The following is a 15,057-nucleotide window of genomic DNA, read 5'->3' as shown; positions in this document are numbered from 1 at the left end:
TACCAAATGCACCTTTGATCTCAGAAAATATCGGTTATCTAGTAAATGTTCTTAATTGTTTAATATTACAAACCCTTGCAATAAAATCGGAACTTTTGATTGCGTAACATCTCTTTTATTTTCTTAGCTATCTCACTTTTATTTGGTAGAAATACATAATCATGAGATTTGCATGTAATAAGTATCTTAAACCAAATTTAGACAGAGAGAGAGAGAGAGAGCGCACTTACAAGACACCACACTCACACACACTCGCAAGCAAAAATTTGTTAAGTATTCTCAAAACACAGATGGTACATCATATATAATTATATAAGCGAAATAAAATTTTATTTTTTAAGTGAATATCACTTTATAATGATATGTGATGTATTCTCCAGTATTATGGCTACGTTGGAAAATGTCTCCTCATGCGGACCTTTCGGCCCCATTCACAAGCACACCTACAACAAATACAAAGACCCCGCCACAAACTCTTAACAAATACAAAGACCCCGCCACAAACTCTATCAAACTCCCCTGCAACACCAACACGTTCAAATCCCCAACTCCAACAAAAAAAAAAAAAAACATACATTCCGTCCGAATTCAGTTCCCCGATTCGTAATTTCACCAGAAACAATGCCCATACTCCTCCCCCTCCTTCTTCTTCAACTCCTCACCACCCTCTGTTTCTCTGAGCCAAAACCAGAAACTCTAATCCTGCCCCTCAAAACACAGACCCTCCCACACGGGTCCCTCCCAAAATCCACCAACAAGCTCTCCTTCCACCACAACGTCACCCTCACAATCTCCCTCTCCGTCGGCTCTCCGCCGCAGCAAGTCACCATGGTCCTCGACACAGGCAGCGAGCTTTCGTGGCTTCGCTGCAAAAAAGCCCCCAACTTCAACTCTGTCTTCAACCCACTCGCCTCCAAGTCCTACTCCCCAGTCCCCTGCTCCTCCCCCGTCTGCCGGACCCGAACCCGCGACTTCCCCACACCCGTTTCTTGCGACCCGAAAAAGCTCTGCCACTCCATTCTCTCCTACGTCGACGCCTCCTCCATCGAAGGTAACCTCGCATGGGAAACTTTCAATCTCGGGTCGTCCGCCCAACCCGGTACCATATTCGGGTGCATGGATTCCGGATCCAGTTCGAACGCTGAAGAGGACGCGAAGACAACCGGGTTAATGGGCATGAACCGCGGTTCATTGTCCTTCGTTACACAGATGGGATTTCCGAAATTTTCCTACTGCATATCGGGTCGCGACTCGTCCGGTGTTTTGCTTTTCGGGGAAGCGAAATTCGATTGGCTCAAACCGTTAAATTACACCCCACTGGTTCATATTTCAACCCCATTGCCGTACTTCGACCGGGTAGCGTACACGGTCCAGCTGGAGGGGATCCGGGTTGGAGGGAAGTTGTTACCGCTCCCGAAGTCCGTTTTCGTACCGGACCATTCCGGGGCAGGTCAAACAATGGTCGACTCGGGAACCCAGTTCACGTTCCTACTCGGTCCGGTTTACACCGCGCTGAAAAAGGAATTCACTCAGCAGACCAAACCGGTTCTTAACATTTTGAACGACCCGAATTTTGTGTTCCAAGGAGCGATCGATTTGTGTTTCCAAGTCCCGACGAACCGGCCGAGTCTGCCCGCGTTGCCGACAGTAACGCTGATGTTTCGGGGGGCCGAGATGAGCGTCTCGGGGGAAAGGCTGCTGTATCGGGTGCCGGGAATGGTGAGGGGCGGGAATCAGGTGTATTGCTTCACATATGGGAACTCCGACTTGCTGGGCATAGAGGCGTTTGTGATTGGTCACTATCATCAGCAGAACGTGTGGATGGAGTTTGATTTGGAGAAGTCTAGGGTAGGAGTGGCTGAGGTTAGGTGCGAACTTGCAAGTCAAAAGCTTGGTCTCTAGGTGCTTAAGTGGGACCCCTGCTGGATCTGAGCTGGCAAATCTTTGGTGGGGTCTATTCTCTAGAATAACTTACCCTTCGACTACCTTATTGTAAAGGTATCTCAAATTAATAACGCACCATAACAAAAAATATATTAAAACTCGTTGCGTTATTGGTTTAAATACCGTCGCAGTCTGTACCTTATGTTATTAGTTTAGAATACTATCCTACGTAGGTAAGTCTTTCTCATATAATGGACCATGATGGGGGCCAACATAGTGTTGGTGCTAGATAGGTGGCCCATTTTGTTCAGATATTATGGGGTCATGTGTGGATAATTTGGGTAATTAACATAAATTAGGGGTACTGTTTTGGGTTTTCGAATAGTTTAATTTTACTATTTTAGTAATTTTAATTTTAAATTTGTATTGACAGTGAGATTCTCTGAATCTCTGTTGGGGTAATGAGTTTTTTTTTTTTTTAGTGAGGGCAGGAGGGTGTGGTGTCCATTTCCCAAGATTCCAACTCCGATGGTGATTTTGGATTGTCTGTGGGACCCAGGTGGATGATAAAGGGTAGACTAGACAACTGGATCATGTTCGTGTCGTTTTTTAATCATATTTATTGTCTTAATGAATTATACAGTGTCAAACTCGATATTCTAACGGATTCTTAACAAATGGTTCGGTAACGATCAACTCGTTAACAGTTCATGTCTTTTCATGTCGGCTTAATGGGCTATACATGAAATTATCATGTCTAATGTTTAGACTTAACAAATGGGTTGTGTTTGTGTTGTTTACATGTAATACTCATTATCTTAACGTATGATCCAATAATGACCCGACTAATTAACGGATTAACTCGAATCTGTTATTTTTGTATCATTTCGTGTCGAGTTAACAATTAGTTTAAAAAAATTTAACGCCTGCACAAAGTTGCTGATCTATCAGGATTCATGGAATTGCACAATTTGCTTTCTAACTTTGAGTACCGCAATGTAAAAAATTAGTTTATTTGATTTGTAGTATAGAACCATACATCAATTTTTGCACTTCAATTTATTTGGCTGAATTGTGATTTTGTCAATTATGCAATGGCAATTCTATATGAAGACTTACATGGAACGTGGTCGCTTAGTGACATTCATATATAATAATATGATATTACGTTTAAGTTATTGTTTCATATAACATGTTATTGGATTGAGACGCCACGTGATGATGAACCTATTACATTGAACTTGCTCTCCCTAATAAACAACCTAATTACTTGTTATTTTCTTTTTATATACAATGATATATCTACGTATGAAGATGATGGAATAAATTAGTTGAGAACTCACTATTCTGGAAAATCAAACTTGAAATATTTTTACTTACAAGTGAAATGATTACTATTAAATCGTACTACTAAGAGCATCTGAAGTAGAGTTCCTAAATAGGAATAACTACCGTATATTATGGGTGTAGAACAAATAAAGGGGCAAAATGAATTTCCAATAGATCAGAAGGAACGGTGCGCTTAAGATAGGATGCTGATTGTGGAATCTCGAAATGAAGAGATTTTTTAGTGTGCTGGAACACGGCCCAATACAAATTTAAATTTTGTTTCATTCAATTATATTGTGATACCTGACGTAACAGTCCATGTTCCAAAGTGGAAAAACAGAGTACAAACGGCGTCGTGACGAAACAGTAATTGAACTAATCTCTTTATTAGACTAACGAAACAGTCCCGATAGACAAAACAAGAAGCTTTATTAGACTAACCAAACAGAGTACACGCGGCAAAACGCGTCCGAGTCGACTCAAATCTCTGCACACTCCAACTCGCTCCCTTTCTTCCACCGAAGAAACGTTTGCACGGCGTTGTCGTGAAACGCCGCCGGTTCATGTAATCTGAACAATCCAAAGTCGTTTCTTCACGGCAAGTCTTTAATCTCCTCGCATTTCTCAGTCTACTCGTAATCTCTGATCGCTTTAATTTTCTTGATCATAAATTATGAAAGCTTCTTCCAATCTGCCTCTGTAATTCTTAACCTCTCACAGCATGCAATTGCGACCTGAATTACTGTTTTTTTTCTTTCTCAAAAGAGAAACTTTTTTGTTAATTGCATAGTTTAGGGAATGTGATTTGGGGATTAGGGATTTGTTGATTGGTGATTTGGGGATTAGGGTTTTGTTGATTGTGATTTTGTATCAGGAATTTGAAGTTAATTGGATGTTAGTTATTTCAGTTGAGTTTTTACTGCATGTCAGTTGGGAATCTTGAGTAAGGTTTTTTGCGTCAAACTAGCTTCTTTTTGTTTTTGAATTAAGAGCATTACTGAATGACTGAATGTATGTTTACATACTTTTTTTTGCGTGTTTCGGTTCTGTGAACTGGAAAGTCAGTGACTTCATTGTTTCAGCAGAAGGCTTTTGAACTCTACAAACATGAGTTTTGTGTTCCGGGGCACCAGAGCGGATATCGAAAGTGGGTTCCCGGAATTCATACCAGAGCGGCGTGCAATGGTACATTTCTTGTCTTTCACAAATTTTGTATATGGTCTTAGCTATAGTTGTTAGTTTCTATTGCATTTGGCTCTAATTTTACCTTATTCCTTAAGAATAAGGGTCGAGGTTTGAGTTTCATGATTTAATCGATGGCGCTGTTTTTCGCAGTTGCTAATCCCCTTTGGGCCTAATTTTCACCTTCTCCCCCTTGAGAGCAAGGGTGGAGGGTGAGTTATGGGGTTTAATTTATGGCGAGTGTCTGTATAACTAGGGAAACAGGGGGCAAAGTTATTCGTGTAATTTGTATTGATATTGGTTGTTTTGTATCAGCGTGTCCATCCACCACGCTCTGTCAATTCCAACTCACTTGCTTTTCTTGTCACAGGTACTTATAATCCTATCCTTTGTCCTTTTAGTCTTGTAATTATGTTAGTAGGTTCTGATTTCTGTTTATATGTTTGCAAATTGCCAGTTCTCTTGCTATTCATGATACTGAACTCACACCAGATGTCACCGAATTTTCTGGTATTGTCTTAATACAACAACAACAACAACAAAGCCTTTTCCCACTAAGTGGGGTCGGCTATATGAATCCTAGAACGCCATTGCGCTCGGTTTTGTGTCATGCCCTCCGTTAGATCCAAGTACTCTAAGTCTTTTCTTAGAGTCTCTTCCAAAGTTTTCCTAGGTCTTCCTCTACCCCTTCGGCCCTGAACCTCTGTCCCGTAGTCACATCTTCGAACCGGAGCGTCAGTCGGCCTTCTTTGCACATGTCCAAATCACCAGAGCCGATTTTCTCTCATCTTTCCTACAATTTCGGCTACTCCTACTTTACCTCGGATATCCTCATTCCCAATCTTATCCTTTCTCGTGTGCCCACACATCCCACGAAGCATCCTCATCTCCGCTACACCCATTTTGTGTACGTGTTGATGCTTCACCACCCAACATTCTCTGCCATACAACATCGCTGGCCTTATTGCCGTCCTATAAAATTTTCCCTTGAGCTTCAGTGGCCTACGACGGTCACACAACACGCCGGATGCACTCTTTCCATCCAGCTCGTATTCTATGGTTGAGATCTCCATCTAATTCTCCGTTCTCTTGCAAGATAGATCCTAGGTAACGAAAACGGTCGCTTTTTGTGGTCTTCGCTAGATTGCTCCGGTCATTAGTGTGGATAAGTATATAAATGGATAGAGATAGGAAAGCAAACACAAGATGTACGTGGTTCACCCAGATTGGCTGCGTCCACGGAATAGAAGAGTTCTCATTAATTGTGAAGGGTTTACACAAGTACATAGGTTCAAGCTCTCCTTTAGTGAGTACGAGTGAATGATTTAGTACAAATGACATTAGGAAATATTGTGGGAGGATGATCTCGTAATCACGAAACTTCTAAGTATCGGAGTGTGGTGTCGTCTTGACTTGCCTTATCTGTCTCATAGGTAGATGTGGCATCTTCCCTGGAAGTACTCTTCCTCCATCCAGGGGTGGTATCTTTAACTGGTGGAGATGCACAAGGTAATGTATCAATTTCACTTGAAGCTTACTTGTAGTTTCAGGCTTGGTCAAGCGCGATACAAACCATGTAGTAGGAGTCCCCCAAGTCGCCGAGCTAGGGGGTCTGCTGAAAGCGTTGACAGACAAGGTAAGCAATCAGAGCTCCGACTGATTGTTCACCTTCTCCCCATCTTGCAGCAGCATGAAGGATAAAGAGAAGAAAAATGAGAAGAGATGATATGAGATACTTTTGCTTTTGAAGAAGTAACTTTCCACAGGCTTATTCTTGAACTGAGCTGGAGGGTTTTCTGGTTTCCTCCAGAGTATTAAGGCCGACTGAAGAATTTGAGGGTCAAAACAAGTCCATCAAATCTAGAGTACGTTCCACCCTGCTGATATGGGATACTTTTGCTTTTGACAGAGTAATGGATGTATCGGCACGTGTGCTGTTACGCTTGTCTCCACATGCTTCCTTGTATCCTTCGCACTTGCCCTATCTGTTCCTCAAGCAGATGCGGAATCTTCCCTGGAAACATAAGATGATGAAGATGAGTACTCGAGAGCAATGCCAGGTAAGTAATCAGGTAAGGGGTTCCAGGCAGTCAGTTCCTGGCTGGAAGCTTGATTCCAAGTGCTGACTGATTGCTCTCTTTCTCCTTGTCTTGCAGGTAAAAACAAGGCCAAAAGAAAAAACAGGGAAAAAGCATGATATGGGATACTCTTGCTTTTAACCCTGATGATATGAGATATTCTTGCTCTAGTATAGCTTGTTTGCAGAGGTATTATCGGGGGGAAAGAAAGCTGAATATTTCGAAAGGCTTTGTTGGGAGTGCCCTCTCAGATATGATGAAGGGTTGAGCATTTTTGCAGGTCTGCCTGTCCGTTGGGGATGGAGGTCGACATATATAGGCGTCTCCCTAACAACAAGTAGTAATGCTATTCCTTTACCCTGCTTGGTCATAGCACGGTAGTGGGAGCTGCCAGTTTCACATGTTTTAACTCTGTCAGAGCACTTTGAAAAAGTGGTATGTGGTATCTGGCTCTCGAGATTCGGAGAACGATGCCCTCTTCGATTTTTGAGAAAGCAATCATGCTGGGGGTCTGACTCTCGAGATTCGGAGAGCAGTGTCTCTTCGATTTTTGAGGAAGTAATCATGTTGGGAGTCTGGCTCTCGAGATTCGGAAGACGGTGCCTCTTCGATTTTGGAGCAAGCAATCTTGTTGGGAGTGTTGTCTCGAATGTGAGTAAAGGTTGGACATGTTTGCTAGTCTACCTTGCCACGAAGCACAAAGGTTGACACACAGGGACTTTCCAATTATCCAGCAATGGTACTGTTCCTTTACCCTCTCTTCGATTTTGAGAAAGTAGTCATGTTGGGAGTCTGGCTCTCGAGATTCGGAGGACGGTGCCTCTTCGATTTTGGAGCAAGCAATCTTGTTGGGACTGTTTTCTCGAATGTGAGTAAAGGTTGGGCATGTTTGCTAGTCTACCTTGCCACGAAGCACAGAGGTTGACACACAGGGACTTTCCAATTATCCAGCAGTGGTACTGTTCCTTTACCCTTGTGGGTAATAATATGGTAGCTAGACCTTCAAAATTTATGTGTCTAAACTTTGTTAGTGCTGTTTCTTTGCTATTCTTTTACCTTTCTTGGTCAGAGCGATGTAGTGGGAGCTGCAAGCTTCACGTGCTCAACTTTGGCAGAGAACTTTGGCAAAGTGATCTGTGGTACCCATGAGTTATTGTTGCGTGTGGGAAGTGGGTGATTGAACAGTAAGATTCATGTGCTTTCTACTTCACCAGAAGTCTTCGACAGAATGCCCATAATTTCTGCAAAGCTGAGTGTGCGTGTGACAGGTGCTGACAAGGCTAGAAAAGTAGGTGCCTCTTCGATTTCTGAGATCGGCCCTCGTGGTCTCTGAGCAGCCCGGCTTTTGAGAAAGCGAGCGCCTCTTCGATTGATTCGGAGAACGGTGCCTCACCGATTTTTGAGAAAGCAATCATGCTGGGGGTCTGGCTCTCGAGATTCGGGGAGCAGTCTCTTCGATTTTTGAGAAAGTAATCATGTTGGGAGAGTGGCTCTCGAGATTCGGAGGGCGGTGCCTCTTCGATTTTGGAGCAAGCAATCTTGTTGGGAGTGTTTTCTCGAATGTGAGTAAAGGTTGGGCATGTTTGCTAGTCTACCTTGCCACGAAGCACAGAGGTTAACACACAGGGACTTTCCAATTATCCAGCAATGGTACTGTTCCTTTACCCTCTCTTCGATTTTTAAGAAAGTAGTCATGTTGGGAGTCTGGCTCTTTAGATTCGGAGGACGGTGCCTCTTCGATTTTGGAGCAAGCAATCTTATTGGGAGTGTTTTCTCGAATGTGAGTAAAGGTTGGGCATGTTTGCTAGTCTACCTTGCCACGAAGCACAGAGGTTGACATACATGGACTTTCCAATTATCCAGCAGTGGTACTGTTCCTTTACCCTTGTGGGTAATAATATGGTAGCTAGACCTTCAAAATTTATGGGTCTAAACTTTGTTAGTGCTGTTTCTTTGCTATTCTTTTACCCTTCTTGGTCAGAGCGATGTAGTGGGAGCTGCAAGCTTCACGTGCTCAACTTTGGCAGAGAACTTTGGCAAAGTTATCTGTGGTACCCATGAGCTTATTGTTGCGTGTGGGAAGTGGGTGATTGAACAGTAAGATTCATGTGTTTTCTACTTCCCCAGAAGTCTTTGACAGAATGCCCATAATTTCCGCAAAGCTGAGTGTGCGTGTGACAGGTGCTGACAAGGCTGGAAAAGTAGGTGCCTCTTCGATTTCTGAGATCGGCCCTCGTGGTCTCTAGGGAGCCCAGCTTTTGAGAAAGCGAGCGCCTCTTCGATTTCTGAGATCGGCCTTCGTGGTCTTTGAGCAGCCCAACTTTTGAGAAAGCAAACGGCTCTTCGATTTCTGAGATCAACCCTCGTGATCTCTAAGCAGCCCAACTTTTGAGAAAGCAAACGCCTCTTCGATTTCTGAGCAGGCGCCTCTTTGATTTCTGAAGCTCCGTCGAGTGCAGATTTTTATAGAGGCTGGCATTAAGTTCCAAAGCACACTTGAATCTCCACCAGTAGAAGCTTCATTCTTGCACTTCTAAGATCTTGATTTGTCCGACCTCTTCTCTCTTCAACACCTTTGAAAATGTCTGGCCCCTCCGACCGTCGTTTTGACTTGAACCTTGTTGAAGAGGCAGCCCCGCCTTCTCCAGACAACATATGGCGCCCATCCTTTGTCTCCCCAACTGGTCCTCTTACCGTTGGGGATTCCGTGATGAAGAATGATATGACCGCTGCGGTGGTGGCCAGGAACCTTCTCACTCCCAAAGATAACAGACTACTTTCCAAACGGTCTGATGAGTTAGCTGTTAAGGATTCGCTGGCTCTCAGTGTTCAGTGTGCAGGTTCTGTGTCTAATATGGCCCAACGCCTATTTGCTCGAACCCGCCAAGTTGAATCATTGGCGGCTGAAGTGATGAGTCTCAAACAGGAGATTAGAGGGCTCAAGCATGAGAATAAACAGTTGCACCGGCTCGCACATGACTATGCTACAAACATGAAGAGGAAGCTTGACCAGATGAAGGAAACTGATGGTCAGGTTTTACTTGATCATCAAAGATTTGTGGGTTTGTTCCAAAGGCATTTATTGCCTTCGTCTTCTGGGGCTGTACCGCGTAATGAAGCTCCAAATGATCAACCTCTGATGCCTCCTCCTTCTAGGGTTTTGTCCAGTACTGAGGCTCCAAAAGATCCCTCTCCGGTGCCTTCTCTTTCTGGGGCTCTACCGACTGCTGAGACTTCTCCTAAGCAACCTTTGTGAAGGCTCCCTCTTGTGTGTTTATTTTGACTCATGTATATGTACATATTTGTAGCTTATCGGGGATATCAATAAATAAGCTTTCCTTCATTTCAACGTATTGTGTTAAATACACCAAAGCCTTCTTCGCTAAGTTCTTTGAATTTTCTTTTGTTGAAGCTTGTATGTTGAAGCTTTCTGAGTGGAGCATGTAGGTTGGGGTAGTGTTCCCTTAATTTCCCGAGTGAGGAAAACTTCTTGGTTGGAGACTTGGAAAATCCAAGTCACTGAGTGGGATCGGCTATACGAATCTTAGAACGCCATTGTGCTCGATCCTGTGTCATGTCCTTCGTTAGATCCAAGTACTCTAAGTCTTTTCTTAGAGTCTCTTCCAAAGTTTTCCTAGGTCTTCCTCTACCCCTTCGGCCCTGAACCTCTGTCCCATAGTCGCATCTTCTAATCGGAGCGTCAGTAGGCCTTCTTTGCACATGTCCAAACCACCGTAACCGACTGGTCAAGGTTGCTGTTCGTTAGGTTGTTATATGAGAAATTTAAACATCCTTATGCATGTAGCTGTGGCTAGTTCTTGGTGTCTTTTTGATGGCTACAACATTAAGGATGTATGCAACCTGTCAACAACTTCAAGCTCAAGCACAGGTTCATGCAGCAGCAGCCAGTGGCCTTCTTGGCCATACTGAATTGCGGTTGCGTATGCCACCATCAATTAGCTTAGCAACAAGAGGGCGCCTTCAAGGCCTCAGACTTCAGCTTGCACTTCTTGACCGGGAATTTGATGACCTAGGTTGGTAGTTATATCCCGTCTAAAATGATTTTTATATCTTGAAACCCAATACATGGCTATCAATATTTTTTATTAGCCAAACCATAGATTTTTCTCTTAAAGTTGTTTATATGCCTTTACTTTTATGGTAAATACTCTTCTTTTGCATACCAGATTATGAAACTTTGCGAGCTCTGGATTCCGATAATGTTCCAGCAGCTTCTTCTATGAGTGAGGAAGAGATAAATGCTCTTCCAGTCCATAAATACAAGGCTGTGGGTCCTCAAAAGTAAGTTCTCTAATTTTTTGTTTGTTTTTGTTTTGGTTGAGTGACTGAGATAGACCAACAGAGTTGAGAGATTTTAGGGGCAAATGAAAAAAGAATTGAATCATAGTTGTTTAGCCTTTGCATTTCGAATACGTTTGTTTTATAATGGTTTTGTTTTGTATGCAGTGGCGCTTCATCGATGCAACAAGCTTCATCTTCAGTACCTTCTGAGGTATTGACTATATATTGCCCCTCTTTCCTTTTGTATTTTTCACCCTTCAAAAGTAAAGATGTTCCTGCATTTCATTTTGTATGAGTACAGACAGAAGAAACTTGCGTACATTATTATCTCATATCATATGATAGCATTGCATTTATTCTGTACCATCGTATATTTCTAATCTATTTTGCTGAAGACGCAAGAAACTGTCGACGCTGTTGGGAGCACAAAAGCAATGGAAGATGAACTGACTTGTAGTGTTTGCCTCGAGCAAGTTACTGTGGGAGAACTAATCCGCAGCCTTCCATGCTTGCATCAGGTTCGGTTCTCTTTTCAGTGGCTTGACATTCATAGGCTTATTTTTTCCATCTTCCTGTATTTTTCAGTTGCGAGTTTTAGGGAGTTTTTGCTACACTAAAATGGTTGCAAGCATCTAGTTCCTGTCGACCCTGCACCCACGCACACACGTTCCCTAACCAGACACTCTGTGACACATGCAAATTGTGAACTGAAAACACATCGTCGGAAGAGTTGATCTCTAGCTAATCAGACTCGAGGAGTCTTGTTTTTATTATCGTGTTTTTTTGCTGTTGCTTGCTGCAGTTCCATGCTAGTTGCATTGATCCATGGCTGAAGCAGCAGGGAACCTGCCCGGTGTGTAAATTCCGAGCAGGATCAGGGTTGCATGAAAATGGACAAGATGGAATGGATGCCTCTTACAGGGTTTAAATCGTAAGTGTAACTAGTAGAAGTAGGGTACCCACCTACATAGTTAGGCACATGATGGATCCGATTCAAAGGTTATGCCCAGCATTGGCATTGCTGTAATTATCTTGATATATAGGCACTGGAAATGGCTGAATATTATGCCCTCAAAACAAGCATGTTGTGTATATTTTAAATAGCACTCCAAAAGTTTTCTGCCTTCGGCAAACTCGTTGCGAGGGACGTTGTTGAAGTTAGTGTGCCTTACTTGGACAACAATCGAAGTTTCCAGTCTAACTTGAGTCCTTCGGTGAACCAACCAGGGCCGATTTATTGATCCAAAACATGTTTGGCAAAAGTTTATAGCACACACTAAACCAGGGAAAAGATCATCGTTTGTTCAGTCGGACTCACGAACTAAATTAGTCCAACTAAATTAAGGCTCGTTTGAATGTGTTTTTAAAAAGATCGAAAATGTTTTTAAAGAAAATATTTTTATGTATCAAAAGCACTCTAAGTGCGTTGTACAAAAAATATCAGTTATGTACTTTTTCTAATAAGCATTTTAAGTGTTTTTTAAGGATTTACTAACATTTTTATTAAGGATTGTTTTTAAAAATATTTTCACCAAAAACGCTTTCAATCATTTTAAAAGTACATTCAAACAAACCCAATTTATTGAATCTACTTGATCAGAAGGATCAACCTCGTTCAAACATGCGAGTCTGCGACCAAGTGCTATTTTGCTTTTGCTTTTCCCTTTCCTCCGCCCTTCTTGGCATCCAACTTGGCTTGAATACGAGCGGCAGCTGCAGCTTTCGCCTCTTCTCTCTTCTTCTTCTCTTCCTCTTTGTTTGCAGCAGCTAACTCCCTCTGTTTCTTCAGCTCTCTGTTGTGAGTACCAATGAAAAATTCAATCAAACCTACTGTTGATGAAAAAGTTGGTAGATCTCGACAGAATCAACAAAAAGTGTAATGACGATGGTAAGACTCGCAGTATATCTCTGGAATATAAGTCGCGGAGAAGATGAAAGTAGATAGCTTACTCTAGCCTAGCCCTTTCCTCTGAAGCACTACCCAAACTTAATCCCTTCCGAGGATTGCAAGCAACTAACTCCACCTCAAATACGAGGGTTGCACTGCAGGATTCATTTGTAATATACAATGCATTAGTTCCAAGGACATTGTAAAGAGACCATTTGTGACAAGAAAATCGAGATAATTGACCAAGCAAATTGAAGCAGACTGTTACAAGCACTTGGATGACCAGAATACTCAACACACAAATTGGCATGTACTCGCGTGTGAAGACTCTTCCTGGAGAAGTCTTACCACGCGGAGTTTATGTACTTTTCTTTCCAACATGCATCCGGAAATTTTACATCTATTCAACATATATCTAGGTTTAAAGTTATGAAATCAAAGATCACCAACCAAATAACTCTTATATCATAAACTAAGATGCAATAGTTGCCAATAAGCATATACTATCCATGTTTGGGTAAGAATTAAGTCTGGACAGTGTTGTTTTGGTACATCGATGCGTAAATATATCTTTAAGTTAACGGAGCTACTAGCACTCCCAGTGTCCATAAAAAACAATTTTGACATAAAAATAGAACAATGACATTACTCTGGTGGAATATCTGGTGGAGAACCCGCACTACCATAGGCATATTCTGGCTTGCAAGTGATCTTAGCAATCTCCCCAACCTGATGCAACCAACAAAAGAGAAAACATGTAACAGGACACTTTTAACACTACCAAAATTTCCTTGAAGATAAGCGTGTTTTTCGACCTTCATGGTTTTCACTGCAATATCCCAAGCCTTGATCACACTGCCTTTCCCAACCTCAAATGAGAAAATTGTATTATCTTCGTGTGTCGTGTCAAAGACTTCGCCAGTTTCCTCAAGAATGCCTTCATAATGAACTGCCCAACATAAAGTATGCAATCATATTAACCAACTAAAGATAAGTTGCAATGTTTTCATACCCAACTTAACCAGAAAATATTGTCACAAAACCAACAACAGAAAAAACACAATCAGCTACGGCATTATAGTCAATACCATCAACGAGCGGAAGGTCTTGGGTCGGGCCAGCTGCATCTGGTTTTGCATGCCTTACAATTTTCTTGAGAACACCGCCATCCCCAGATAAATCAATTGCATCAGTCATGGCTGCAGCACTTGCAATCTTCAACTTTCTGGTCATGTCATATAAAAATATTAATACATGGCATGATAAAATGGATATGAAAATTCCCAAAGTACATGCAAATCCACATCATTACTGAGCATAAAAATAAAAACTCCAAAAAGGTTTTACCTTTGGAATTAAATTACCATTAACTAGTGATTAATTGCAAGGCATTCATCAAAAGTTCAAAACCCTAGTGGGTTTTAGATACAATTACGGGGATGTATTCAATTGGAATTTTAAGGGATTTTAATTCTTTTAATGAATTTAGGGGTATTCAATCAGTGATTCTCTGAAATTCTAGGGGTATTCAATTAGAATTTTAAGATAGTTTATTAAAATCCCTAAAAATCTGGGTGCATTCAATTAGGATTTTAAAGAAGTTTATGACATTCCAGGTGTATTCAATTAGAAATTGATTTTAAAGGATTTGAGAAAGTTGAGGAATTAGAGGGAATTGAAGAGATTTCGTAGTGTATTTTAAGCATTCACAAATCTCACATCTTACCATGAGATTTTAAGGAATTGAATCAAAATTTTATATGGAACCTCTACAAATCAATTAAACTCCATAAAAATCTATGGATTTATAAATCCATTAAAATCTCTCACATTCTCAATTGAATACACCCTGCAAATCAAAATCCCAAAAGCACTAAAATTTGTTCTTCTAAACAGATATTAACAAGTAACTGAATCTGAACCAATCAAATTAGGGTTTTTAACTACAATCCACCAATTTTACTGCAAAAATTCATAGAAAAATAAACATTGAATTTTAGGAGTGAGAGTGTGAGAGAGTTGGAGTTGGACTGACCCGTTTCGACGCGATATAGGAGCTTCGAAAACGGAGTGGAGCAATTGGGTTGTCGGGTTGAAACGGGGACGATAAATCGGGTGGTATAGTCGGGAGCTTCGGTGGCCATGGGCGTTTTGGTGTAGATTGTGCTCGACGCAGAAACTTGGGGCTTTTATACTTCGATGTTTTTATGATATTGAAATCCCACGCGCCTGTAGCGTATGATATCAAATTTGCCTGCACTACAGGTAATTTAAGATTACAAAGTAATTTTAAAATGACAGAATTGAAATGATGAGATTTTATTTTTAGGATTTGTGAATTTTTTTTGTTTGCTTAACATAAAAAAATAATAAAATTTGAATACAAAATTCGTT

At 41.6% G+C, this 15,057-nt stretch overlaps 3 protein-coding genes and 1 long non-coding RNA gene across 8 annotated transcripts; 2 read left to right on the top strand and 2 right to left on the bottom strand.

Moving 5' to 3' along the window:
* Window positions 1-439: 439 nt before the first annotated feature.
* LOC126622365 (aspartic proteinase PCS1-like) lies at window positions 440-2,304 on the top strand. Its single transcript, XM_050291089.1, has one exon. The coding sequence runs from the start codon at window positions 622-624 to the stop codon at window positions 1,900-1,902; it is 1,281 nt and encodes a 426-aa protein (XP_050147046.1). The 5' UTR covers window positions 440-621; the 3' UTR covers window positions 1,903-2,304.
* Window positions 2,305-3,616: 1,312 nt separating this feature from the next.
* LOC126621839 (E3 ubiquitin-protein ligase SDIR1-like) lies at window positions 3,617-11,932 on the top strand. Of its 5 annotated transcripts, none has more exons than XM_050290464.1 (9): window positions 3,617-3,811; window positions 4,299-4,398; window positions 4,711-4,765; window positions 4,853-4,905; window positions 10,279-10,507; window positions 10,661-10,775; window positions 10,941-10,986; window positions 11,171-11,293; window positions 11,578-11,932. In XM_050290464.1, exons 2-9 carry the CDS (start codon window positions 4,321-4,323, stop codon window positions 11,701-11,703), a joined length of 825 nt encoding a protein of 274 aa, XP_050146421.1. In that variant the 5' UTR covers window positions 3,617-3,811; window positions 4,299-4,320; the 3' UTR covers window positions 11,704-11,932. The 5 variants fall into 5 exon arrangements, with proteins under 5 accessions (XP_050146421.1, XP_050146394.1, XP_050146413.1 ...); XM_050290437.1 differs by having other exon boundaries at window positions 11,168-11,293; XM_050290456.1 differs by having other exon boundaries at window positions 4,296-4,398; window positions 11,168-11,293.
* On the bottom strand, window positions 5,605-10,202 carry LOC126621866 (uncharacterized). The gene is made up of 2 exons (XR_007623214.1): window positions 8,663-10,202; window positions 5,605-7,744 (listed from the first exon to the last, which is right to left on the bottom strand). It is a non-coding gene; the product is annotated as an uncharacterized LOC126621866 (long non-coding RNA).
* Window positions 11,933-12,242: 310 nt separating the features above from the next.
* Window positions 12,243-14,850, bottom strand: LOC126621860 (peptidyl-prolyl cis-trans isomerase FKBP20-1-like). The gene is made up of 6 exons (XM_050290477.1): window positions 14,699-14,850; window positions 13,752-13,888; window positions 13,479-13,612; window positions 13,313-13,392; window positions 12,726-12,818; window positions 12,243-12,568 (listed from the first exon to the last, which is right to left on the bottom strand). The coding sequence occupies exons 2-6, from the start codon at window positions 13,858-13,860 to the stop codon at window positions 12,418-12,420; spliced, it is 567 nt and encodes a 188-aa protein (XP_050146434.1). The 5' UTR covers window positions 13,861-13,888; window positions 14,699-14,850; the 3' UTR covers window positions 12,243-12,417.
* Between the last annotated feature and the right edge of the window lie 207 nt (window positions 14,851-15,057).

The sequence above is a fragment of the Malus sylvestris genome, chromosome 1 (genome assembly GCF_916048215.2).
Source record: "Malus sylvestris chromosome 1, drMalSylv7.2, whole genome shotgun sequence".
In the NCBI taxonomy this organism is placed as follows: Eukaryota; Viridiplantae; Streptophyta; class Magnoliopsida; order Rosales; family Rosaceae; genus Malus; species Malus sylvestris.
This window is presented reverse-complemented; position numbering and strand designations above follow the sequence as displayed.